Genomic DNA, 27,996 nt, shown 5'->3' with positions numbered 1-27,996 from the left:
CAACTTTTCTCAAGTCTGGAAAAAGCCAAGCTTCCAAGTCATAATTTTTGGTGGCTTTATGTGATCACCTTTATCATTTTGGAAACAAACTGCCCTCAGGGCCACCTGTATTCCAAGCATCATTTTTTTCTTTTATAATCTGGTAACTGTTCATGTCACTCATCTCTGTCCAAAACACGGACCTGTAGCCATAGTTCAAGAAGATTTTAATGTATTCATTAGGAATAATTGTTGCAATCCAGCTCTTCAAAGCCTGACAGTGTGTGGAGCCAGTGGGGAGAAGAAAGTGCATTTCCTGATGCTAAAACAGGGCTTGGCTCTGAGGATTCTTTTCTAATGACTCGGTGGTGTCTTGCTCTGAGATGCTAAAAGGCATGGGGGTAGGGAGCCTTTAGAGACCCCAGCTGTTCCTGAAGATGGTCACCTATTTTTTTTTTTTTTTTCTTTCTTTTCTCTGGACAGCTGTGTGCAGGGGAATCTGGGTCACATGGCAGATCCCAGGCAACTTTTTGCTCAATAACTGTTTCCCAAGTGGCTACTCAGGGCCCTTTCAGAATTCAGGAGACCCATCCGTTGTCATAGTAACCGGCCCCCCTGCTGTTGAGTTGGCCCTGAGATGCCAGCCGAAGCTCTTGGAGCCAGGGAACACGTAGTCACTTAGACAAAAGCAGGGAGAGACTCGCCACTAAAGATTGCCGTTTATGCACTGTGATACTTAAGAGACAGGACTGATTCTGTGAAGAAGTGCATGGATCCATTTTTCAACCCCGCTGGCTTTGCAGGAAAGGGAAACTCCTAGACATATTCAGCATCTGCTACATCACTGGTGCCTTTCTTTGGATTTCTCAGAATGAAGAGTCTTCTCTCCCAGGGTTGATGAGGTCTGTCTTGTCGGGTTTCTCAGGTAGCCCCCTCAATTATTTGGGATATTAGTTTTGTAGCATTTGCTTCTCAGCGGAGTGTTGTCAGTTTACAGGGTGGGAGTTTGAAGCGCCTGCGATTGTGTGTGAGGAGAAACTGCGGAGATAGCCGGCTCGGCTCCAAAATTCCTGAAAGAGTGAGTCTGGCAGAATTCAGAGTAGGGCTAAGGGTTGAGAAGAAGTCTAAATATTTTAGGAAGCTGCAAATTTCAAGTTCTTATGAAAATTTGCAAAAACACTCCCAACACACTCGTGATTGCCTGGGATTAATGTTGGTAGCCGCGCTGCATGTGTGAGAGAGAGGGTTTGAGGACAGTTGTTGCAGTTCCACAGCGTGCTCAATAGAGGGAGACAAGAAGTTCTGAATTATAGCACCTTCCCCCTCCACTACTTTTTAATCATTTTCCCAAGTTTTGACTTAGCCCTCATTTGGTTTCGGCACCAAGCACTTTCACGCACCACTGAGGCTATTAATTATCAACATAAAGGAAATCTTGTATTGATGGAGAAGAAAAAACCAACAGTTATGCATTAGAGAAAGTCCATTCCGAGAAGCAGGAAGCCACCAAGACAATCAGAAGTTCACAAGTGTTCTTTGAAATCACGTCTTGAATGCAGAGTTCTGCATGAGATTAAGAAGAACTTCCAAAAAGGAGAATGTTTCCATATCGGTGTTAGTCTCTAGTGTTCTATGGAGTTGAGAAAGAATACAAAATCCTTTCAATGTGAAATCCTATAGCCCAGGTGGTTTGGGGATTACATATAATTAAAGCAACACTTCTCAGGGTGATCACAGTGCATCTTTTCAAATGCTAGAGCCAAGCCTCCAGTGCTCTGCTTATTTAAGTATTAAGAGGAAATAAAACGTCAGACCTAGTGTATCGCAGTCACTTGCCCACTGCTACCCCACCCCACCCCACCCCAGCCGCCCGTATCTGAGCTGCCCTCCTGTGATTCCACCCCCTGTATTGTGAATCAAAGTGTCTTTCCAGAGAGGAGAGATATGCATGGGGAAAAGACCAAGCCCCAGACCAGTCTCACAGCACCAGTTTCAGAGAAATTTGTGGCAGAACTGAGGTTCAAACAGTACCCAACCTGTTCCTGCCAAATTGTGTTTATCCCAGTGGTGTTTTAAGCCATCCTATTTGCCATGGGAGCTTTTCAAAGGTGGGAGGCTCATCAGAAGCTGTTACTGGGTCGGTGGTATCCTTACCTTCTGATCACACTGGGGGTGATAACAGATTTCTAGTATCTTAAAGACAGCTTTTTAAGAGCAGAATTTCCCTTTTTGCATTTCTTACCTCAGTTTTGAAAACCTTAAGAAGCCCAGTAATCTTTGTGGGTAAACCCTTCTCTTTGGAGCATGCCCCCAGCGAGGTCCAGTGTTGGGGTTGGTCTGTGCGAAATGGGAGGGAGGGGTGGCCGATTGAAAGTACTGTCTTCTACACCTGTTCTCTTCTGTTTTTTGTCCATTTAGAGGGTGTAACAAAATAAAGTCCAAGGGCTTTCCCAGACGTTTCCGTGAAGTGCCTTCTTCTGGGGAGAGAGGAGAGAAGGGGAGCAGGTGAGGGGCAGTCAAGCTGAAGGTGGGGAGGGGGTCTCTTTGGCCGGGACTGGCTTGCCGGATTTTTGTTCTGTTGCCATGGGAAGTCAAGCCCTCCGGACAGCACAGCGCTGAAACTCACCTGTTGTACCCCAGCTCCCAAAAGGATGGCTCGCAAACATCAGTGTGGCTGGCGGGTACCTGGTAGCAATGCCGCTATGTCCCCTGTGTGCTTGCTGTGCTTGATTTTGCAATTGGAGGGGGATGTTTTTAATTTCTAGGATGGGGTATGTTTATGTGTTTGTATGTCTGCTGCATCCCTTTTCTTTCTGAAATTTCCGATGTTTGCATGTTTGAGAGCTTTAAAAACACTTTATGCATGCATTTAGCCTTGTGAGTGAAAGGTATCTTGTAGAAACCTAAATTTGTCAACGAGTTAAAGAAGAAGGGCTGGAAGAAAAGAGAGAAATAAATGGGGTTACAGCATTTTTTTTCCATAAGAAGGCTAAAATTCAAATAAATGCAAGAGTTTTTGATGGCTTGAGTACTTGAAAAAATTATTGTCCTGGAGAGATTTATAATAAACCTTTAGAAGTCAGGATTATATAATCTTAATCACCACACCTAAGCCCTTGATACTTTCTGTAAGGCTTATCTAGGCAAACTCTACTTAAGATGGTAATTAATGCTTTAATATTAAATGGCCTCTTAGAGTAATTCACTAATCAATGTTTCGTTGTGAGTAGCCCCTTGTTCCTTTTCAACAAACCATTTATTGAATTGATATTCAACTTTTTTCATGAACTTATTTATCTCCATTGGTTGTGGGTAAAAGAGATAATGAGATAAAATTGTAGCTGATGCACCCACTATAATCGGGGATAGCTGTGAGACCTAAGAAGGTGGTATAGTATAAGAATTGAGGATGATTAATGAGAAATTCTGTGATATATCTTCTTTTAAGCTGAACGGTGCAATTTTGTGCTTTTAGAGAAAGGCAGTAACTGCTAACTGGTAATGCGATGATTCTTTCTGTCATCTATTTTTCCTTATCCCATTTTCAACACTTCAAGAGTAAAAATTGAAATAGAAACTCCTCTGTATAAGTTTTAGATTCAAAGATCTAGTCTTAAGAGAAAGATCTTGGACCTCACTTAAATGACCAACTTTCATACCCAGTTCATTATAAATATAATGTAGTTTTTTTTTTTTTTTTTTTTTTTTTAATTTTATTTTATTTTTAAACTTTACATAACTGTATTAGATTTGCCAAATATCAAAATGAATCCGCCACAGGTTTACATGTGTTCCCCATCCTGAACCCTCCTCCCTCCTCCCTCCCCATTCCATCCCTCTGGGTCGTCCCAGTGCACCAGCCCCAAGCATCCAGTATCGTGCATCGAACCTGGACTGGCAACTCATTTCATACATGATATTTACATGTTTCAATGCCATTCTCCCAAATCTTCCCACCCTCTCCCTCTCCCACAGAGTCCATAAGACTGTTCTATACATCAGTGTCTCTTTTGCTGTCTCGTACACAGGGTTATTGTTACCATCTTTCTAAATTCCATATATATGCGTTAGTACACTGTATTGGTGTTTTTCTTTCTGGCTTACTTCACTCTGTATAATAGGCTCCAGTTTCATCCACCTCATTAGAACTGATTCAAATGTATTCTTTTTAATGGCTGAATAATACTCCATTGTGTATATGTACCACAGCTTTCTTATCCATTCATCTGCTGATGGACATCTAGGTTGCTTCCATGTCCTGGCTATTATAAACAGTGCTGCGATGAACATTGGGGTACTCGTGTCTCTTTCCCTTCTGGTTTTCTCAGTGTGTATGCCCAGCAGTGGGATTGCTGGATCATAAGGCATGTCTATTTCCAGTTTTTTAAGGAATCTCCACACTGTTCTCCATAGTGGCTGCACTAGTTTGCATTCCCACCAACAGTGTAAGAGGGTTCCCTTTTCTCCACACCCTCTCCAGCATTTATTACTTGTAGACTTTTGGATTGCAGCCATTCTGACTGGCGTGAAATGGTACCTCATAGTGGTTTTGATTTGCATTTCTCTGATAATGAGTGATGTTGAGCATCTTTTCATGTGTTTGTTAGCCATCTTTATGTCTTCTTTGGAGAAATGTCTATTTAGTTCTTTGGCCCATTTTTTGATTGGGTCATTTATTTTTCTGGAGTTGAGCTGTAGGAGTTGCTTGTATATTCTCGAGATTAGTTGTTTGTCAGTTGCTTCATTTGCTATTATCTTCTCCCATTCTGAAGGCTGTCTTTTCACCTTGCTAATAGTTTCCTTTGATGTGCAGAAGCTTTTAAGGTTAATTAGGTCCCATTTGTTTATTTTTGCTTTTATTTCCAATATTCTGGGAGATGGGTCATAGAGGATCCTGCTGTGATGTATGTCAGAGAGTGTTTTGCCTATGTTCTCCTCTAGGAGTTTTATAGTTTCTGGTCTTACGTTTAGATCTTTAATCCATTTTGAGTTTATTTTTGTGTATGGTGTTAGAAAGTGTTCTAGTTTCATTCTTTTACAAGTGGTTGACCAGAGTTCCCAGCACCACTTGTTAAAGAGATTGTCTTTAATCCATTGTATATTCTTGCCTCCTTTGTCGAAGATAAGGTGTCCATATGTGCGTGGATTTATCTCTGGGCTTTCTATTTTGTTCCATTGATCTATATTTCTGTCTTTGTGCCAGTACCATACTGTCTTGATAACTGTGGCTTTGTAGTAGAGCCTGAAGTCAGGTAGGTTGATTCCTCCAGTTCCATTCTTCTTTCTCAAGATCGCTTTGGCTATTCGAGGTTTTTTGTTTTTCCATACAAATTGTGAAATTATTTGTTCTAGCTCTGTGAAGAATGCTGTTGGTAGCTTGATAGGGATTGCATTGAATCTATAGATTGCTTTGGGTAGTATACTCATTTTCACTACATTGATTCTTCCAATCCATGAACATGGTATATTTCTCCATCTGTTAGTGTCCTCTTTGATTTCTTTCACCAGTGTTTTATAGTTTTCTATATATAGGTCTTTAGATTCTTTAGGTAGATATATTCCTAAGTATTTTATTCTTTCCGTTGCAATGGTGAATGGAATTGTTTCCTTAATTTCTCTTTCTGTTTTCTCATTATTAGTGTATAGGAATGCAAGGGATTTCTGTGTGTTGATTTTATATCCTGCAACTTTACTATAGTCATTGATTAGTTCTAGTAATTTTCTGGTGGAGTCTTTAGGGTTTTCTATGTAGAGGATCATGTCATCTGCAAACAGTGAGAGCTTTACTTCTTCTTTTCCAATTTGGATTCCTTTTATTTCTTTTTCTGCTCTGATTGCTGTGGCCAAAACTTCCAAAACTATGTTGAATAGTAATGGTGAAAGTGGGCACCCTTGTCTTGTTCCTGACTTTAGAGGAAATGCTTTCAATTTTTCACCATTGAGGATAATGTTTGCTGTGGGTTTGTCATATATAGCTTTGATTATGTTGAGGTAGGTTCCTTCTATTCCTGCTTTCTGGAGAGTTTTGATCATAAATGGATGTTGAATTTTGTCAAAGGCTTTCTCTGCATCTATTGAGATAATCATATGGTTTTTATTTTTCAATTTGTTAATGTGGTGTATTACATTGATTGATTTGCGGATATTGAAGAATCCTTGCATCCCTGGGATAAAGCCCACTTGGTCATGGTGTATGATCTTTTTAATGTGTTGTTGGATTCTGATTGCTAGAATTTTGTTAAGGATTTTTGCATCTATGTTCATCAGTGATATTGGCCTGTAGTTTTCTTTTTTTGTGGGATCTTTGTCAGGTTTTGGTATTAGGGTGATGGTGGCCTCATAGAATGAGTTTGGAAGTTTACCATCCTCTGCAATTTTCTGGAAGAGTTTGAGCAGGATAGGTGTTAGCTCTTCTCTAAATTTTTGGTAGAATTCAGCTGTGAAGCCGTCTGGACCTGGGCTTTTGTTTGCTGGAAGATTTTTGATTACAGTTTCAATTTCCGTGCTTGTGATGGGTCTGTTAAGATTTTCTATTTCTTCCTGATCGAGTTTTGGAAAGTTGTACTTTTCTAAGAATTTGTCCATTTCTTCCACGTTGTCCATTTTATTGGCATATAATTGTTGATAGTAGTCTCTTATGATCCTTTGTATTTCTGTGTTGTCTGTTGTGATCTCTCCATTTTCATTTCTAATTTTATTGATTTGATTTTTCTCCCTTTGTTTCTTGATGAGTCTGGCTAATGGTTTGTCAATTTTATTTATCCTTTCAAAGAACCAGCTTTTGGTTTTGTTGATTTTTGCTATGGTCTCTTTTGTTTCTTTTGCATTTATTTCTGCTCTAATTTTTAAGATTTCTTTCCTTCTACTAACCCTGGGGTTCTTCATTTCTTCCTTTTCTAGTTGCTTTAGGTGTAGAGTTAGGTTATTTATTTGACTTTTTTCTTGTTTCTTGAGGTGTGCCTGTATTGCTATGAACTTTCCCCTTAGGACTGCTTTTACCGTGTCCCACAGGTTTTGGGTTGTTGTGTTTTCATTGTCATTCGTTTCTATGCAAATTTTGATTTCTTTTTTGATTTCTTCTGTGATTTGTTGGTTATTCAGCAGCGTGTTGTTCAGCCTCCATATGTTGGATTTTTTAATAGTTTTTCTCCTGTAATTGAGATCTAATCTTACTGCATTGTGGTCAGAAAAGATGCTTGGAATGATTTCTATTTTTTTGAATTTACCAAGGCTAGCTTTATGGCCCAGGATGTGATCTATCCTGGAGAAGGTTCCATGTGCACTTGAGAAGAAGGTGAAATTCATTGTTTTGGGATGAAATGTCCTATAGATATCAATTAGGTCTAACTGGTCTATTGTATCGTTTAAAGTTTGTGTTTCCTTGTTAATTTTCTGTTTAGTTGATCTATCCATAGGTGTGAGTGGGGTATTAAAGTCTCCCACTATTATTGTGTTATTGTTAATTTCTTCTTTCATACTTGTTAGCATTTGTCTTACATACTGCGGTGCTCCCGTGTTGGGTGCATATATATTTATAATTGTTATATCTTCTTCTTGGATTGATCCTTTGATCATTATGTAGTGACCATCTTTGTCTCTTTTCACAGTCTTTGTTTTAAAGTCTATTTTATCTGATATGAGTATTGCTACTCCTGCTTTCTTTTGGTCCCTATTCGCATGGAAAATCTTTTTCCAGCCCTTCACTTTCAGTCTGTATGTGTCCCCTGTTTTGAGGTGGGTCTCTTGTAGACAACATATGCAGGGGTCTTGTTTTTGTATCCATTCAGCCAGTCTTTGTCTTTTGGTTGGGGCATTCAACCCATTTACGTTTAAGGTAATTACTGATAAGTATGACCCCGTTGCCATTTACTTTATTGTTTTGGGTTCGAATTTATACACAATTTTTGTGTTTCCTGTCTAGAGAATATCCTTTAGTATTTGTTGGAGAGCTGGTTTGGTGGTGCAGAATTCTCTCAGCTTTTGCTTGTCTGAAAAGCTTTTGATTTCTCCTTCATACTTGAATGAGATCCTTGCTGGGTACAATAATCTGGGCTGTAGATTATTTTCTTTCATCATTTTAAGTATGTCTTGCCATTCCCTCCTGGCTTGAAGAGTTTCTATTGAAAGATCAGCTGTTATCCTTATGGGAATTCCCTTGTGTGTTATTTGTTGTTTTTCCCTTGCTGCTTTTAATATTTGTTCTTTGTGTTTGATCTTTGTTAATTTGATTACTATGTGTCTTGGGGTGTTTCGCCTTGGGTTTATCCTATTTGGGACTCTCTGGGTTTCTTGGACTTGGGTGATTATTTCCTTCCCCATTTTAGGGAAGTTTTCAACTATTATCTCCTCAAGTATTTTCTCATGGTCTTTCTTTTTGTCTTCTTCTTCTGGGACCCCTATGATTCGAATGTTGTAGCGTTTAATATTGTCCTGGAGGTCTCTGAGATTGTCCTCATTTCTTTTAATTCGTTTTTCTTTTATCCTCTCTGATTCATTTATTTCTACCATTCTATCTTCTAATTCACTAATCCTATCTTCTGCCTCTGTTATTCTACTATTTGTTGCCTCCAGAGTGTTTTTAATTTCACTTATTGCATTATTCATTATATATTGACTCTTTTTATTTCTTCTAAGTCCTTGTTAAACCTTTCTTGCATCTTCTCAATCCTTGCCTCCAGGCTATTTATCTGTGATTCCATTTTAATTTCAAGATTTTGGATCAATTTCACTATCATTATTCGGAATTCTTTATCAGGTAGATTCCCTATCTCTTCCTCTTTGGTTTGGTTTGGTGGGCATTTATCCTGTTCCTTTATCTGCTGGGTATTCCTCTGTCTCTTCATCTTGTTTAAATTGCTGAGTTTGGGGTGTCCTTTCTGTATTCTGGCAGTTTGTGGAGTTCTCTTTATTGTGGCGTTTCCTCGCTGTGTGTGGGTTTGTACAGGTGGCTTGTCAAGGTTTCCTGGTTAGGGAAGCTTGTGTCGATGTTCTGGTGGATGGAGCTGTATTTCTTCTCTCTGGAGTGTAATGAAATGTCCAGTAATGAGTTATGAGATGTCTATGGTTTTGGGGTGACTTTGGGCAGCCTGTATCTTGAAGCTCAGGGCTGTGTTCCTTTGTTGCTGGAGAATTTGCTTGTTATGTCTTTCCCTGGAACTTGTTGGCCCTTGTGTGGTGCTTGGTTTCAGTGTCGGTATGGAGGCGTTTGATGAGCTCCTGTCAATTAATGTTCCTTGGAGTCAGGAGTTCCCTGGAGTCAGGGATTGGACTTAAGCCTCCTACTTCCAGTTATCGGTCTTAATTTTACAGTAGTTTCAAAACTTCTCCTTCTATACAGCACCACTGATAAAACATCTACGTTAAAGATGAAAAGTTTCTCTACTGTGAGGGTCACTCAGAGAGGTTCACAGCGTTACATGGAGAAGAGAAGAGGGAGGAGGGAGTTAGAGGTGACCCAAATGAGATGAGGTGGAATCAATAGTGGAGAGAGTGGGCTAGCCAGTAGTCACTTCCTTATGTGCACTCCACAACTGGACCACTCAGAGATGTTCACGGAGTTATACAGGGAAGAGAAGAAGGAGGCAGGAGACAGAGGTGGCCAGAAGGATAAAAGGGGGAAATGAAAAGGCGGGAGACAGATCCAGCCAGTAATCAGTTCCTTAAGTGTTCTCCACCGTCTGGAACACACAGAAATTCACAGAGTTGGGTAGAGTAGAGAGGGGTTAGGGAGGAGATACAGGTGACCTGGTGGAGAAAATGGAGAGTCCAAAGGGAGAGAGAGCAGTCAAGCCAGTAATCTCGTACACTAGTGAAAAATGGGTCCTGAAGATTGGGTTCTTAAAGGTACAAAATTGGTAACAAATACATAAAAGCAAAAATTAGAAATTAGAGTAGAGTTTGGAATTTCAAAAATGCGATGTTAATGAAAAGGAGAAGGAAAAGAAAGAGAGAAAAAACGAACAAAGAAAAACAAACAAGGTCGTGAAAGTAATAAAGAAACTACAGGTACAAAATTGATAACTAATACCAAACAGCAAAAATTAAAAATCCAGAGTAGAGTTTGGAATTTCAAAAATACAACGTTAAAAAAAAAAAAAAAAAAGAAGAAGAAGAAGAAAAATAAAGAGAGAAAACAAACAAACCAACAAAAACAATGTCGCAAAAATTATAAAGAAAATACAGGTACAAAATTGATATCAAATACCAAAAAGCATAAATTAAAAATCTTGAGTAGAGTTTGGAATTGCAGATATACGATGTTATATAAAAGAAGAAGAGAAAGAAACAGAGGAAAAAAAAAAAAAAAAGTCACAGCAATTATGAAAAAAACTATAGGTACAAAATTGATAACATATATCAAATGGCTAAAATTAAAAATCTAGAGTAGAGTTTGGAATTTCAAAAATGCAATGTTAAAGAAAAGAAGAAAAAGATAAAAGAAAAAAAAAAAAAAAAACCACGGTCAAAAAATTATAAAATATATATATGAAGTTTGCTGAAGAAGAAAAAAAAAAATAGGGTCTTTTTTTTTTTTTTTTGCAAAGTAATAGTTATAAAAGTGAAAATTAAAGGACAATAGAGGACTTAAAAAAATTTTTTTTAATTAAAAAAAAAAAGAAAGAAAGAAAGATTGATCGTAAAAATAGTAAAAATATATCTAGGTCTTTCTCTGGTTTTGTTGTGAGTATTGTGGGTTCAGTTCATTTTTGGCAGTTCCTTAGTCCGACTTATATTTCTCAAGATCTATAGGCCCCTTCCTATGTAATCCGTAGTAACCACAGGGTTTTAATCTATGGCCTGTAGCTTCCAAGGTGTTTCCCTCTGTTAGAGCTTCTTCTGTTTGCTGGTCTCTTCAGTGTCTGGTTCCCGCCCTGACACAAAGGGGACGGTGGAGGACCCTATTTTTTTTTTTTTTTTTTTTTAATTTAGGCTCACTTGTTCAGCCGCGCTGTGGGGAGGGAGGGAGGGATGCTGCAAACAGATAACACTGGCGTGCGCTCGAAGTGCCTCGGCCACACTGGGTCTGCCCCCGCTCACGGCGCATGTAACCTCCCTGCCCACACTGCTTGGGCTCTAGGTTGTTCCGCCAGGAACAATCAGAGGCCGGCCCTGGACTGAGCTCCCAGGTCCAAGCCGCTCAGGTTCAGGCACTCGGGTTGTCCTCAGAGGCGCAGACTCGGTTGGGCCTGCGTTTTGTGTTCTTCCCAGGTCGAGCAGCTCAGGCGATGAGGTGCTTGGCGGGCGCCAATGCTGCGACTTATCGCCTCCCCGCCACTCGGTTATCTGGGTGTAAAACCGGCGCACCTTCTCAGGCAGATGTTGACCGTCCAGACCCCCAAGAAGTTTTAGTTAGCAAAGAAGCCTGCTTACAGTTTTATAGATAGTGTCTCTCTGGGGCTGCGATTGCCCCCTTCCGGCTCTGGTTGCCTGTCACCGGAGGGGGAGGTCTGCAGCCGGCTATCTCTGTTCAGTCCTTTGTTCTGTGCGCGGGCCTGGCGGTGTCTTAGGTTAGGGCTGGCTTTTCGCGTGGTAGATATCCCACAGTCTGGTTTGCTAGCCCAAATTATTTCGCTCAGATAGCGCTCAGGACATTCGGCCCGATTCTTACTCTAAGGGACACAGCCCGTGCCGCACTTCCCTGCCCAGCCCCCGCTTGCTAATGCCGTGTGCAGGCGTCTGCGCTGCTTCTCCGCTGGGGGAGTTCCCGTAGGGCTCACAATCCGCGATTTTTAATTGTTTATTTATTTATTTATTTATTTTTTTTTTCCCCTCCCTTTTATGTTGCCCTCTGTGCTTCCAAAGCTCGGCACAGATTCGGCAGTGAGAGGGTTTCCTGGTGTTTGGAAACTTCTCTCTTTTTAAGACTCCCTTCCCGGGACGGAACTCCGTCCCTCCCTCTTTTGTCTCTTTTTTTGTCTTTTATATTTTTTCCTACCTCCTTTCGAAGAGTTGGGCTGCTTTTCTGGGTGCCTGATGTCCTCTGCCGGCATTCGGAAGTTGTTTTGTGGAATTTACTCGATGTTTAAATGCTCTTTTGATGAATTTGTGGGGGAGAAAGTGTTCTCCCCGTCCTACTCCTCCGCCATCTTGGCTCCTCCTCTATAATGTAGTTTTGAATCTTAACACTTGAAAAAGCCGTCATTACCTTGTGGATGGCACAAAGGTAAATGCCCATCTGGTTTCTAAGTCCTTTCCAGACACAATCCCACAGCCAGGTGTGGACTGATTTTTGTACGTGGCCCCGAATGAGGGAGTGGGCTCGTTAGAGAGGCTGTGTTTTGTTATAAAGCATTCAGTCCCTCTGGTATCTTCTCTACCCCTGAATGCCAGAAGCTTGGGGGAAGAATAGTTTTATGTAGGTCTAGAAGTTTCCCGAGGACTATCTTGGGAAACTGCAAGTATTTATAGAATTCACCTACTTGTGAATCATAGTTTTGACTTGACTTGTTTTTTTAATCGTGTAGCAGCTAAGACAGACCTTGGCTCAGGGAGTCGTAGCTTCTGACTGCAGCTCTGCCTCTTTGTGACTCTATGACCTTGAGTTACTTACCTAAGCTCTCTGAGCCTCAATGGACTCCTCCAGAAAATGGGTCTGTGATGGTTCCTTGTAGTGGAGTTGTTGTGAGGAGTAAATGTAATATGTATAAAATGCTGACTGTGTGAGATCTATTACACCATTAGAAGACGAGAGCAAGGCTCTGAGTTCTTTGTTAGGGCCACGCTGCTCAGGCGACCCAGTGGGGACGGTTCCCTCTTGTGTTCTGAGTCCTGAGCGATGACCCTTCTCACACGCCCACGTGCTGTGGTGACCACTCCCTGGTGAACACCTGGGCCCCGTACTGACCTGATCTGCATGTCTCTGCTCTTCCTCCTTCTGGCCACCCCACTGTACTCTCTCTGTCGCAGGCTGCTGCAAGAAGCTGCCCTTCCACCGGCCCTTCTGGCTCCCACCTTGTCTCCTTTGTCTAACCTCACTGGCCTTAACACTCCTCCTCCTCCTCTGTGGTGAGAGGGCCCCGGGCAGTCCCAGAGTGGACACGATCACCAATGCAGGACCAAGGCTGTAAGAAGTCATTGTTGATGATACCCTCTAGAAAGGAGAAGAAAAAGCAGTAAAAATCAGATCCAAGTATTTACTTTTTCAAACAAGTTGTAGGTTTAAATTTGGAATAGGTAATAATTGACATGGTTCAGAAAGCAAAATGTATAAAATTATATTTACCCTGAGATTGCTGTCTCTTCACCCAAACACCCACCTGCTTCCTGCCCCATTGTAGACAGGTAGACATTTAGTTCAGTTCAGTTTGGTCGCTCAGTCGTGTCCGAATCTCTGTGACCCCATGGACTGCAGCACCAGGCTTCCCTGTCCATTGCCAACTCCCGGAGCTTGCTTGAACTCATGTCCATCGAGTCAGTGATGCCATCCAACCATCTCATCCTCTGTCGTCCCCTTCTCCTGCCTTCAACCTTTCCCAGCATCAGGGTCTTTTCCAGTGAGTCAGTTCTTCACATCAGGTGGCCAAGGTGTTGGTGGAAAAGCCATAGCTTTGACTACATGGACCTTTGTCAGTAATGTCTCTGCTTTTTAATATGCTGTCTAGATTGGTCATAGCTTTTCTTCCAAGGAACAAGTGTCTTTTAATTTCATGGTTCTAGTCACCATCTGCAGACATTTTCAAACCCAGGAAAATAGTCTCTCACTGTTTCCATTGTTTCCCCATCTATTTGCCATGAAGTGATGGGACTGGATGCCATGACCTTAGTTTTCAGCTTTTTCATCTCCTTTTTCACTTTCATCAAGAGGCTCTTTAGATCCTCTTCACTTTCTGCTATAAGGGTGGTATCATCTGCATATCTGAGGTTATTGATATTTCTCCCGGCAATCTTGATTCCAGCTTCTGCTTCATTCAGCCCAGCATTTCGCATGATGTACTCTGCATATAAGTTAAATAAGCAGGGTGACAATATATAGCTTTGACACATTCCTTTCCCAGTTTAGAATGAGTCCATTGTTGCGTGTGTGGTTCTAACTGTTGCTTCTTGACCTGCGTACAGATTTCTCAGGAGGCAGGTGAGGTGGTCCAGTATTCCCATCTCTTGAAGAATTTCCCACAGTTTGCTGTGATCCACACAGTCAAAGGCTTTGGCGTAGTCAATAAAGCAGAAGTAGATGTTTATTTGGAACTCTCTTGCTTTTTTTGTGATCCAACAGATGTTGGCAATTTGATCTCTGGTTCCTCTGCCTTTTCTAAATCCAGATTGAACATCTGGAAGTTCATGGTTCGCGTATTGCTGAAGCCTGGCTTGGGAAATTTTGAGCATGACTTTGCGTGCGTGTGAGATGAGTGCAGTTGTGCGGTAGTTTGAACATTAGTCTGTGCAGTAGTTTGGCATTGCCTTTCTTTGGGATTGGAGTGAAAACTGACCTTTTCCAGTCCTGTGGCCACTGCTGAGTTTTCCAAATTTGCTGGCATGTTGAGTGTAGCACTTTCACAGCATCATCTCTTAGGGTTTGAAATAGTTCAACTGGAATTCCATCACCTCCACTAGCTTTGTTCGTTATGGTGCTTCCTAAGGCCCACTTGATTTCGCATTCCAGGATGCCTGGCTCTAAGTGAGGGATTACACCATCACGGTTATATGGGTCATTAAGATCTTTTTTGTACAGTTCTTCTGTGTATTCTTGCCACCTCTTCTTAATATCTTCTGCTTCTGTTAGGTCCATACCATTTCTGTCCTTTATTGTGCCCATCTTTGCATGACATGTTTCCTCGGTATCTCTAATTTTCTTGAAGAGATCTCTAGTCTTTCCCATTCTGTTGTTTTCCTCTATTCTTTGCATTGATCACTGAAGAAGGCTTTCTTATCTCTCCTTGCTATTCTTTGGAACACTGCTTTCAGATGGGTATATCTTTCATTTTCTCCTTTGCCTTTAGCTTCTCTTCTTTTCTCAGCTATTTGTAAGGCCATCTCAGACAATTACTTTGCCTTTTTGCATTCCTTTTTTCCTGGGGATGGTCTTGATCACTGCCTCCTGTATAATGTCACAAAGCTCTGTCCATAGTTCTTCAGATACTCTGTCTATCAGATCTAATCCCTTGAATCTATTTGTCACTTCTACTGTATAATCATAAGGGATTTGATTTAGGTCATACCTGAATGGTCTAGTGGTTGCCTACTTTATTCAATTTAAGTCTGAATTTGGCAATAAGGAGTTCATGATCTGAGCCACAGTCAGGCCCTAGCCTTGTTTTTGCTGACTGTATAGAGCTTCTCCATCTTTGGCTACAAAGAATATAATCAATCTGATTTGGGTATTGACCATCTGGTGATAACCATATGTAGAGTCTTCGCTTGTGTTATTGGAAGAGTGTGTTTGCTATGACCAGTGCATTCTCTTGGCAAAACTCTGTTAGCTTTTGCCCTGCTTCATTTTGTACTCCAGGGCCAAACTTGACTATTAATCCAGGTATCTCTTGACATCTTACTTTTGCATTCCAGTCCCCTATGATGAAAGGACCTTTTTTGGGTGTTAGTTCTATAAGGTCTTGTAGGTCATCATAGAACCGTTCAGCTTCTTTGGCATTATTGATTGGGGCATAGACTTGGATTACTGTGATATTGAATTGTTTGCCTTGGAAATGAACAGAAATCATTCTGTCATTTTTGAGATTGCATCCAAGTACTGCATTTTGGACTCTTCTGTTGACTTTGAGGGCTACTCTGTTTCTTCTAAGGGATTCCTGCCATCAGTAGTTGGATATAATGGTCATCTGAATTAAACTCTCCCATTCCAGTCCATTTTAGTTCTTTGATTCCTATAATGTCGATGTTCACTCTTGCCCTCTTCTGTTTGACCACTTCCAATTGACCTTGATTCATGGACCTAATATTCCAGGTTCCTATGCAGTATTGCTCTTTACAGCACTGGACTCTACTTCCATAACCTGTCGCATCCATAACTGGGTGTTGGTTTTGTTTTGGCTCCGTCTCTCCATTCTTTCTGGAGTTATTTCTCCACTCTTCTCCAGTATCATGTTGGACACCTACTGACCTGGTGAGTTCATCTTTCAATGTCCTATCTTTTCGCCTTTTCATACTGTTCATGGTTATCATTTGTACTAGTTAATTGTCTGCTCTCAGAGATGGTTATGTGTGTGTGTGTGTCTGTGTGTTTCTGTGTGTGTGGCTGTATATGAATTTATTAAGTATATTCCTTTATCTCCTTTTACAGAGCAGAATACTACATATGCTATCAGAAACCTTTGTTTCACATAACATGATTTTTTTCTCTGTGCATATGTAGTTCTCATTCTTTTTTACAGAAGCACAATATATTTTTTTTTTTTGGTATAGTTGTGTTGTGATTTATTGCACCGTTCCCCTGTGGCTGTCATTTTGGCTGCTTCCAAGTCTTATTATGACTGATAGTTATGTGGTGAATAACTTGATATGTTCTTTTGCAAGTTGATAGCCTATTTCTAGTATAAATTCAAGAAATGGGCTGTATTCTGAGCTGCATGCATTCGTAACTCTGATAGTGCCCGTTTGCCCTCCCCAGGGGACACCAAGGTGGGCTTCTACCGGCAATGCGTGATCCTGCCCGTTTACCTACAGCTTCTCCAGCACAGTGTGTTGTCAGATTTTGGTATTTTTGCTAACTTCACAGGTGAAAAGGAAAAATGTGTCTTAGTGTATTTTATAAGTGAGGTTACATATCTTTCCTATGGCTCTGCCACTTGTATTTCTTTTACTATAAGTTGTTGATATTTTGCTCATTCTTTCTTTGCATTGTTTGTCTTTTTCTAATCAAGAGAGAGCTCTTGTCAGCAATATAGGTTGCAAATGTATTTTCCTAGTCTGTACATTGCCTTTTGGAGAAGGCAATGGCACCCCACTCCAGTACTCTTGCCTGGAAAATCCCATGGACAGAGGAGCCTGGTGGGCTGCAGTCCATGGGGTTGCAAAGAGTTGGACACGACTGAGCGACTTCACTTTCACTTTTCCCTTTCTTGCCTGGAGAATCCCAGGGATGCGGGAGCCTGGCGGGCTGCCGTCTATGGGGTCTCACAGAGTCGGACATGACTGAAGCAACTGAGCAGCACATTGCCTTTTAACTGTTTTTATGCTGCTTCTTTGATGTTGATATAATCAGATTTATCCATAAAGTCTTTTTTTGGTTTCTGAGTTTTCAATTCTCATTAGAAAGTCTTTCCCCCAACCGAGGTTACTTTTTTTTTTTAAGGTACTTTTATGGCTTCAAATGTTAATGTGAAATTCTTAAATCACTTGGAATGAAACCTGACTGATAGTGTGATGTCTGAATCGTTTTTTTCCCCCAGATGGTCCCAAATATTTTAAAAGTACTACAATCTGGGGCTGTTTAGTGGAGAGGCACATAACACCTCAGTCGATCCTTAAAATAGCTCTTACAGCAAAAACCTGACGGACTTAGTTCAGTCTCGATGTTCATGAAATAAGTACTTGGCAAAGGTTTTTACCGGGCCACTTTATGATACAGATACTCAGTCATACATGCAGTAAATGAAATGTGAATTTGCATTTACTAGCTCCTGCCTGAAATAAGTTGGACTGTCCTGTCCCTATTAACCCTTCCAGTCAGTAGGGTGTTGTGTCAGCTCTTGCAACAGTGGGAAAGGTAAGGTGAAGAGTTCCCGAAGCCTCAGTTCAGAAGTTGAGAACATCCAGACCAGGGCACTAACTGAACAGGAGTAGACTTGAGGCCCTCTTTCTGAGTTAACAGCCAGGAGTGTGGCAAGGGCTGTCTAGTGCTCACTGTCTTAAAACCAGCTGGAATGTACACATTGCCCTATTCAGAGTCTGGTCTTGTCAAAATATGGGTCATGAAATTACCTTTTCCTCTCATATCTCCCAGAAAGCATTACTAGTACTTGAGGGTGTCTGCAGGGGTCTCCGGGCAAACTTAATGTCTAGCCTGGAAGTTTGCTCCTGCTTCTCTGTGTATTATTTGTTAATTTTCTCCCACTTTCCTAAGATGTTAATTGCAGGCAGTTTGTATCCTCCAATAAAATTCTCACTGTAGAAATCAGAGTCTTGTCCCTTCCAGCTGTAACCAGAGTTGGATGGGACATCTCTCCTATCCACGTGAGATCCAAACTATCTCCAAACATTTTCTCCGTATTTGATATGTTTGCTCTGTCACCCCACCCACCCATCATTTCCAAAACAATTTTGTTCGCTTTTCTCTTCCTTTCTCCCATCATCTCCTCCTCACAGCAGACAAGCCCCACTGATGCAGGGTATGACAGTCATCTGTCCTAGGATGCCTGGGAGCACCCTCATGTGAATTATGCCATTAGATTATGCCCACAAGGATATTAGTATTTGTCAGATCTCAACGTCCCTTTGAAGGTTTAAAGAATATGCAAATAAGAAGCACAGGTCTGAATTCCTTTTTTCTAGAAGATGCCTTCCTGAAGAGATACTCTGAGTATAAACCGAGTTTTCCAGAGTGATTTCAGATGCAATAAAGGGAACTTAACGTGAGTGAGTGGTTGCACAGAAAAGCGTCTCAGCTGAGAACTGACACAGGATTGCTTTCCAAGCGGGACCCCTGCGTTATTTCTAGCAGACCCTCCTCTTGGAGGAAAAAGCCCATCGACTCCCACAGCCCTTCCCTTCTATTGTTGTCTTTGTCGGTTCGATTTCTTGAGTTGTTTTGCCATAATAAATCAATCTGTGTCTTTTTAACATAGCCCTCAATCATCTTCCTCGAAGGCACATGAATGTGTTCCCACTTTCTGTTTATAAGTGGCTCTTATTCATACACGGTTTACTACATCACTTCCATTTACAAAAGTAAATATTAACATGATTTCTGTGCTTGACAGCATGAGAATGAATGAGAGTATTAGCAAGCATGCCACCGTGACGTTAGGTGAGGGCAGTATACATATCGGTTAAGATTACTTAATTAATATTCAACAGCAGCTCAGCCACCCGCCTGTTCTAGCCTCCAGTTAGCATTTTGAGCTGCACACCATGGACAAACTCCTTGTCACTCCGGTGTGATTACAGAGCCGTTGAACTGAATTTGAAGACACTGAGTTGGTTCCTAATCCCTGTGTATCAGTATTTGGTTCCCTGTGCATCAATATTTGGTAGTTTCATAATCCCAGGCTTCCCTGATAGCTCAGTTGGTAAAGAATCTGCCTGCAGTGCAGGACACCCTGGTTCAATTCCTGGGTTGGGAAGATGCCCTCGAGAAGGGATAGGCTACCCACTCCAGTATTCTGGCCTTGAGAATTCCATGGACAGTATAGTCCATGGGGTCGTAAAGAGTCAGACACGACTGAGTGGCTTCCACTTTCACTTCCATAATCCCAGGTTTTCATGGAGTCTGCATATTGTCCTGTGGCCCTACTGGCACCCATGCCCCATCAGTTACAGTGATGCTGAGGGAAGTGTTACCATAAGCCGAGGGCCCTGGATGAGAGCAGAGTCTCATCTCAAGCTCGCCAGAGATGTCCAGTTTGACCCAGGTGTCTAGAGGCTTCAAAAAGTCTCCTATAAGCAGATCCAGATGCCTGCCATCAGCAGCAGCAGGCAGTGGAGATCTGGACAGCTACGAGATAGTCTTCCTGGACCTGAGGTCAGCACTTAGCTTTTGAAAAGTATCTTGCATCTAAATTATTCTCAGCTTCCTGTTAGAGGGGCAGAAAGAGATCTGAGTAAGGAAATTGTGAAGACGTGTCAGAGGCTTATCTGAGCAGGTACCCAGGAAAACAGGAGGAGCAGAAAGGAAAGCCTTTCTGCAGAAGACTGGTGCTTCTGGGTGATTCTTGCAAAGAAATGAGAGGCCAGGAGGGAGAACCTGGAGGGTTCCTGCTTATCTCTGTGGTTGGCTACATTTTGTTTGAATAGGAAGCCTCTGTAACTTGAGTCTGTTTATTAACAGCGGGCACCACCAGAGCAGCTGGGGGGGTGTGTGGGGTTGGGGGTTTTCATTTGTCAAGAGGGCAAATTAAACACCCCAGTCTATCCTGTGCTGGCAGCATGCATGTTCCCATGGGGAGCTCTGGGGACTGGCGTTGATGACTTTCGCATCTCAGTCCGTATCTGCTGCATCTTGACTGGAAGATGTCCTTGGTACATAGGCTGTGCCGTCTCAAGAGTAGGATTTTTGATTTCTGAAAAAGTCTCTCTGCAAAGTATCTGCCTGACTTGAAAGAATGGAAAATTGTTTTTAGAAATTTCAGTCTGACACCCATTGTTCGTGACTGTAAGCTGAAAACATCTGTGGGTTTTTAAAAGCCCGGCTGATCCATACGTACATACCCAGTCCTGCCATGAGGCCTTCAGACCCTGGATGGGTTCTGGGCCCCAGGCAGTGGGGTGTGGTCTTGAAACCAAGGAGCTTCTAGCCAGGATCCATGTGCATCTGATCACATGGAGAGGAATGTAGGGCACCATTCTCTTGACTTCTAGTCAAAGCTTGCTTATACATCTTAAAACACAGGAGCCCATGTTGGTTTTCTCAGAAGGGATGAATGAATGGAGAGTAATACAGAAAGCTTGTTTCCACGTAGCTACTTAGAGCTTCCTGTAAGATGCACATAGTGGACTACCTTTGGTCAAGGAATGGAGGCAGTTGGCTCGTATTCAGGGACTGTGTTGTACGAGATGTGCATAGCTTTCCATGCCAGACTTAAAGGTGAGAGATGCTTACTCTGTGAGAGGCTCAGGGAAAGTGGGACCCACAGACTCACCTCTCCCATTTCATTTTCATTCTGATCCAGCTCCCACTTGAGTTGAACTGAGGAAAAGTCTCTCCTGCCAACTTGGAATGCCTCTTCGTTGCATCCATCTGGGAGCACTCAGTGAACGTGTGGTGGAACTCTTTATTGCGGTACTTGCTTCCTAGGGGTGGGTTTTAGAAAGCCCTCTAACTCAATTGGTTTTCATTGTTCCAGTGGCAGGACGCTTGGAATTGAGGCCATCAGAACATCATGGACTACTTGACAGTCAAGTTTGTATCTATAACTGGAATTCCTTCATGGAAACTAAAATTTATTTTGCTGGCAGACAAGCAGAGCCATAAAGCCACAAAGGTGGCTTAAAAGGTAGCTGTAGGAGGAACAACTTTCATTTGAGAAATCTAACTTTTTTCAGTGCTCTGAAACTTGTTTTCCGTACAGTGGCAGCAGGCTTGGTCTCCCTTAGAGAATTCCATCCTATGCCTGGGAACTTCGGTTCTCACAGGAACCAAGCAGAAGACTCCGTGGTTTTGTTCAAGCTCTGTGCAATACAGTTTTTCTTTCTGTGCTTGAGATAAGTTATGTTAACATCGTTGAATTCTTAATCCTATTTCATTTTCTCATACAGGACCCTTTAAATTCTAGAGTCTTCACTGGGCAGTTTTAAGGCACCCGCCACCCAGGATTGTTTTATTTCTTTAGGGCTTTCTTAGGGCCTAGAGACTCTCGGGAACCATTTTTTCTCACGTGGTGGTCCTTCACCAGAGACAATCACACCCGAATTTGGGGATAATTTTTGCAGAAGACACAGATCCGTGTACCCACCCTGGGCCTGCCCAGCTAGAATCACCAGGAATGGGGCTCATCCAACAAGGGATTTTAAAAGCTGCCCAGGGCAAAGAGTTACATGCTGCTGAGTGATAACCACTACTTGATTGAAACTTCAGTGGGGAGTGTTCTTGTGTGTGTGAGAAGGAGATAGAGAGAGGGGCTGACTGACTTCAGGACCCTCCAAAACTAAGGTGAACTTTAAAAATTCCTAAATTGAATGTAAAATAGATAGCCAACAGGAATTTGCTATATGGCTCAGGAAACTCAAACAGGGGCTCTGTATCAATCTAGAGGGGTGGAATGGGGCAGGAGATGGGAGGGAGGTTCAAAAGGGAAGAGATGTATGTATACCTATGGCTGATTCATGTTGAGGTTTGATAGAAAACAGCAAAATTCTATAAAGCAATTATCCTTCAATAAAAAAATAAATTACAAAAGAAAAAAAATAGTAGTAAAAAGTAAGGTTAAACCAAGTAATTTTATTTGCTTTTTTTGTTTGTTTTTGCTCTTACTAATTTGAGTTGTGAAGTGAGCCTTTTCTCCTCCTCTTTTGCTTAGCTGGTTTCACATCTGAAAATGACTTAGCTAGTTCAGCATGGGAGTAAATACTATATTTGTAATCTTAAAGAAATAAAGAGATTATTAGGGAAAAAGCAGATTCCTAAATTGGGAAGCACAGAGTGTCAGGAAAATACTTGCTGAAAGGTAGATGAGGGGAAGTAAAAGATAACTAATTTAGATCATTACTGAGCCAGTCAGGGTTAGTGGGGGAAAAAAAAAAAAAAAGATCTGTTTTCAGATTCTTAAAGCAGACATGATAGGAGGGGCAGAGAAAAAGGAAAGAAAGAAAAGGGGGAAGAGGTGAATACAAAATTTATGGTGAGTATCCAGGAGACTGTAATTTGTAGTTAAACTTAATTTTTTTTTTTTTTTCCATTCCAAACACAATTGACTATTTCCCTGTTCGAGGTACTGGCATAAACAAATGCTCAGTGTGAAGAAATAATGTTATAGGATGGCTCTTGATCCAAACAATCTGTTTCCTTCAAGGAGAGATGTTAGAGTCAGTAACTTGAAGGAGAATTGAACCTAAATAGAACTTTGAAATTGCACGCTTGGTGACACTGAGGCATTTTCAGAAATTTTATCTCCGTTTTCCTGAGCTCAGAATTAGAGACAATACTGCCTCTTGGAACACATCACAATTTAGATATTTAGAGGCATTAAAACTTACACTTTCTTTTCATCTTCTCCAAAATCCCTTGCCTTTACTTTTTTAATTCCTGGATACTACTGAAGGTTTAAAGAAAAAAAGAAGCAAAAAAAAAAAAACACAAAAAAACATCTCATGAGACTTCTCTGAGATGAGCAAGTCAAATAAAATGTCGTGTGGTAATGATTCTGAACGAGCCACTTTTCTTAGGTATTAAACCCACAGTGTAGAATTTGTACCCAGAGAAGATTCATCTCCACGTGATCAGTGTAGTGGAAAGGAGGCCACAACCCAGCAAAATTATCAGTCTCTTTACCAAAGTAGACTCCCCCATCAACAGTTATTCAAGAAATAAGAAGTTAAACATCTAACAGTGTAGTATGCCCATAAAGTGGAGAAGTAAGCAGACTGAGGATGTCAGTTCATGGTTGTTATCAAGGAGATATGTATAATATGATCTCCTTTTGTTAAAAGAAAACTGTCTGCCTGTCGGTATGTGGATGAGATTACAGCTGTAGCCCCTGATGGCTCTCCTTGCTCCGTTCTTGCTGCTCTGTACTCCATTCATCATGTAGCAGCCAGAGCACGCGCTTTGAAGGGGATGAGTCCCAGTCTGTGGATTAAAGCCCTCTGTTGGCTTTTCATTGCTCACAGATGCTAACAAAGTTTATGGCCTTGGATCTGGCATGCCCTGCCTCTTGCCCACCTCTCTGGGTCTCCTTCTTTCCCTGCTCCTAAGTCTGCCTTCCTTTCGGTTCCTGCAGGGATAAGCTCACTCTGCGCTAAGGCTCTTTAACCAGCTCCTGGATCTGCCTGGAGTGGTCTCCCCTGCACGTCCCATGACCCTTCCTCCTTAATCACGTCTCAGCTCTGAGGCCACCTCCTCAGGGAGGACCCCTCCCTCACCTCCCCCGTCAGTTATCACCACCTCATTCTGTTGTATTTTGTTCATAGCTCTTGATGCTTTGAAACTGTTTGTTTACTTGTTTGTGGTTGATTTCCCCGAAAGAACATAAGCACCACGAGGGCGAGACCTTGTCTGTCTTTTGTTTATTGTTCTGCTCCCAGTTTATCATTGTCAGTGATCAAAAAACAGTCACTAGATGAGGAAAAGTGTGCAATGATACACCCCGAAATAGCAGTAGTGACGATTACTAAGAGAAGGATGAGGGTAACTTGGATTTTTTTTCTCCTTTTTTTCATTTGTATCAATAGTTGCTAATTTTTAATTACTCAAATGCTTAGCCAGGCTTAAGGAGGTGTTTTTAAAGCTCCCAGAAAGAGAATGTGTTCTCTGCATGCGCCATGCTAAGCAGTGGGTGCCGAATAAATGCTCACTGGGTCCACTGAAACCTTTTTTCCGAGGGAAGACGTTTGCCACCGAGTTCTGTAGTTGGTGCCCACCCGAGTCCGTGTGACCTGCCTCAGCGTGCGGATGTAGTGACCTCGGTCCCCGAGTTTCTGACCTTCATCCCCAGGGTGTGCTCTTCGCTGGCAATCCCAGAGTCCTTTGCTGCAGGGAAAATCCATTATGAACAGCCACACTCGGAGCATGAGATATGCTTCAGTCCATGCTGCTTTTTCCAAAGAGGATACAGAGCCTCTGGCCTCACGTGTTACTGAGGGTCTGGGTGAACTGTCTGCCTGTTTTCTTCCAGGAAAAGAGCCTGCCATGTCAATTCGTGCTTTCCAAGTCGTTTGATGTTAACAGTTACTTGGCTGATGCTGATTGTTCTGACTAATACTTTATATTTTAGAAATCTTATCAGGTAGCGTCATTATGGTCTTAGAATAGTTAATTCTTTGTTGTGTGGTATCTTTTTTGCACTTTTTTCCCCCCTTTTGTGCATAGTTCAAATCTGAGCTGGTAAACTGGGCCATTCGTTTCACTATCACACAGTACTTTTTTGGGCTACTAAATACTTCAGTGGTCCATTATCTTAAGAAAAAGAGATACTCCTCAGCTATGACGGTGGGTGGTTACAGGTGTAGCTGGTTGGCAAAGTCTCCATCCTCCGTGTTTTAACTCTAAGGTTACATTCTGGAAATCTGTGTAAATTGGGGACAGGGACATGGGAGGTGGCAGGGATGAAGAAATAGAAAATTTGATGACCTTGGAAACAGAAAGAAACTATTACGTCAAATCACAAAATCATGGTTTTTTTGTTTTTTTTTTTTTTTTTTTTCACATGAATCCGCTTCCTTTCACATGCAGTAGAAGATCCCATCACCACCGTAGCCCTAAAATACTTTGTACGTTTCATGTCCTTGTAGCTTAAGTCAGACTGACTGTTCCTTCCAAATTTAGGGGTAGACAGCTAGACAGTGAGCGGTAAAAACGTGTTCTATTATTTATATTACAAATGCCAGGCAGTTCATAGGAAAAAACCATTGTTCGGTGCTCTGCGAGAGCAGTCCCATGAGATGTGTGCCAGGAAAGGAAGTGATTTATGTTCCGGAGCCCCTCATGGCAGGGAGCAGCCCTCCAGACTGCGTCCATGGCCATGCCTGGGCGTGCAGTTGGTTAGAACTACTTCCTCTCTGAACACAGGCGCCGCTGAAAAGAAAACATTTCCCACTGGGACGTGTGATCCTTCTTGATTGTGTGTAGTTACAACAGCTCCGTGCAAACCTACAGTTCCAATAATCTGCAGAACTCAGAGGCTTCCTCACTCCCACCAAGATCTCCTGTACTCTCTGAGATTCCCTGGTGTTTCCTCTTCCCCCAAAACCCCTCCGCTTTGGCTTCGTAGAAACATGAGACACCCAACAGAATCATCCCAAGAGTACTTGCGATCAGGGGAGCCAAGACAACTCCAAAGAAAAGTTGACTTACTCTAGTGGTAGGGATACCCATCGCCTACCCCCGAAAGAGTGAAGCTCTAATTAATTGGGTGTACACAGGGCTCTTGGGAGACGCCAGAGGAGTGGCCTGGGTCCCCGGGACCCCAAGCACCAGAAGGCTGCCGACTGCTTGTTTCAAAGACCCAGCAGTGGGGCCAGCTATTGTGAAGCCCCTCTGCCAGATGAACAGGGACCCGTCTCTGGTCACAATAGCCATTCACGCTGAGCAGCCTCATTAAATATTCAGCCGGTGCTTCCGGCAGTTCATTAGGGCCGCAATGAGCAGTGACGTGGCTGCGGGAACACCGAAGGCCGGCCGGCGGCAGCAGGCAGAAGCTGAGCGAGCCGCCGATGGCTTTTCTGCTCCCTGGCTGTCCAGTGATGACCAGTGTCTGCTCCCTGCTTTGTCTCAAGTCCAGGTAAAAATCAAACAGAATCCCTGACATACAGACGACACTCGACAGCGTTGGGTGCTGGTCTCGGACGTTATCTGACTAGGGTGCTTGCCCCTGGAAGCCCTCTGACCCCCTTCAAGAGCTGTCTGGGGCTCGGGGTGGGGGCCTCTGCTGAGCGCTAACAATGAGGTGCTGTTGTGTGCTTGGGCCATTCGATGACTGCATTTGGGAGGGTTCAAGGTATGGTTTGAACTTGGTGCTGAGAGTTTAGAATAGCGAATAATTCTTCCTCTGGAGTAGGTTGAATTGGGGAAGATTGTGAGCTAATCCTTGCAGTTCATACAGCAAGTTTCCTCAGTTCATACCAACTTTTCATGTGTCTGAGTGGCTTGTGACTAAGTTGTGTCCCTTTTATCTCTCAGGATGGGTATAGTGCAATAAAAAGTGGATATTCTTCAGCGGCGGGGGGTCCTTCCAATCGGCTGGACATTGTCCTCCTGTATCTTGTTCCTTTCCTGTGGGTGTGTACTCGGTGCTGGCTGAAATAGAAAGCGGGGAGAGTCTGAAAGAAGAATTGAAAGATGGTGAACTCAGACAAAGTGTATTTCTCTTCTCACTGTTTGTTTGTCTCTTTCCTGCACAGAAAATGTTTTCAGACAGCTCATTTCTATGTGGAAGATAGCAGTTCACCTCGGGTGGTCCCCAATGAAAGTATTCCAATCATTCCTATTCCGGGTAAGTAAGACACGACTCCTGTTTCCAGTGGGCTAATTGTTTTTCTTTTTTGTTCTCAGTGTTATGTGACAGCCATGAGAAAATATTATTTTTATAGTCTTTTCAAGTTCACCCAGTCTAAGAGAGCCTTAACTAAGGGTAATTTAATGAAATCTTTGCTCCTTTACATCTCTTCCATGTAATGAAATCATCTTTCAGAGAACAGATGACTGTGAGTTCACATAATGTAGAGTCTCATGAAGAAAGGGAAGAAAGAGTAGAAAAAAAGGGGAAAACATACTTATGTACTTGCAGTCTACTTGGACTCGATTTTGTTATGACAGGCAATGTGTGCTTGCTTTTAAAAAAAATTGAAATACTGTTACATATATATTTTAAAGTTTTATCCTAAGATTCCTTACTCTGAAAATCATTACATGACGGTTGAAAGTTTTCATACTTAGACTCGTTGTATGGTAGTCTAGAGAGATGTTCTTGGTCTGGTATCTGTTTCATTTGTCCTTGATACAAGTAGGAAATGCTCAGGTGCTGTTGGGGTAGGGATTGGTGAAAAGTGTTAGTCACTCACTCATGTCTGACTCTTATGACCTCATGGCCGATAGTCTGCCAGGCTCCTCTGTCCTTGGAATTCTCCAGGCAAGAATACTGGAGTGGGTAGCCATTCCCTTCTCCAGGGATGTTTCTGACCCAGGGATCAAACCCAGGTCTCCTGCATTGCAGGCAGGACACTAGTAAATCTTGGCTGATGCCACAGATGTGAGAAGTTCATCAGTGGCTCAGCTCTGGTAGATGGTGTGAGGGATTTGAAGGTGGCCCCCATCATTTTTGGGGTTTCTCTGGTGGCTTAGATGGTAAAGAATCTGCCTGCAATGCAGGAGACTCAAGTTTGATCCCTGGGTCGGGAAGATCCTTGGAGAAGAGAATGGCTACCCAACTCCAGTATTGTTGCCTGGAGAATTCCATGGACAGAGGAACCTGCTGGGCTACAGTCCATGGGGTCGCAAAGAGTCGGACACAACTGAGCCGCTAACACTCACTTCTTCACTTTTCCATCGTTTTTATTTGGTGTCCCCTTCCTGTTGTGCCAGAATCAAACGTTCTTCCTCTGAGTTGCATTCTGTACTTGGAAACACGTATTGTCAGATATCTTATACATTCATCCTTTTGTATTTTATAATGGAGTAGTATAGCCTATTAACAATGTTGTCACGGTTTCAGGTATACGATAAAGCGATTCTGCCACACATAATACATGTCTCCA

At 42.2% G+C, this 27,996-nt stretch overlaps 1 protein-coding gene across 7 annotated transcripts in view; it reads left to right on the top strand.

Moving 5' to 3' along the window:
- The window catches only part of PTPRG (protein tyrosine phosphatase receptor type G), a 786,384-nt gene that overhangs the window by 695,406 nt on the left and 62,982 nt on the right, over positions 1-27,996 (top strand). For 5 of the 7 annotated variants that reach the window (XM_006062977.4, XM_025272603.3, XM_025272601.3 and 2 more), the window contains 2 exons: positions 2,398-2,484; positions 26,644-26,735. In XM_006062977.4, the coding sequence (XP_006063039.1) occupies positions 2,398-2,484; positions 26,644-26,735 (179 nt within the window). The remainder of the gene's footprint in view (positions 1-2,397; positions 2,485-26,643; positions 26,736-27,996) is intronic. The other 2 variants (XM_006062979.4, XM_044934033.2) reach the window with 1 other exon arrangement.

Source organism: Bubalus bubalis, chromosome 21, assembly GCF_019923935.1.
Source record: "Bubalus bubalis isolate 160015118507 breed Murrah chromosome 21, NDDB_SH_1, whole genome shotgun sequence".
In the NCBI taxonomy this organism is placed as follows: Eukaryota; Metazoa; Chordata; class Mammalia; order Artiodactyla; family Bovidae; genus Bubalus; species Bubalus bubalis.
The sequence above is the reverse complement of the archived record's forward strand: the minus strand, read 5'-3'. Positions and strand labels throughout refer to the sequence as shown.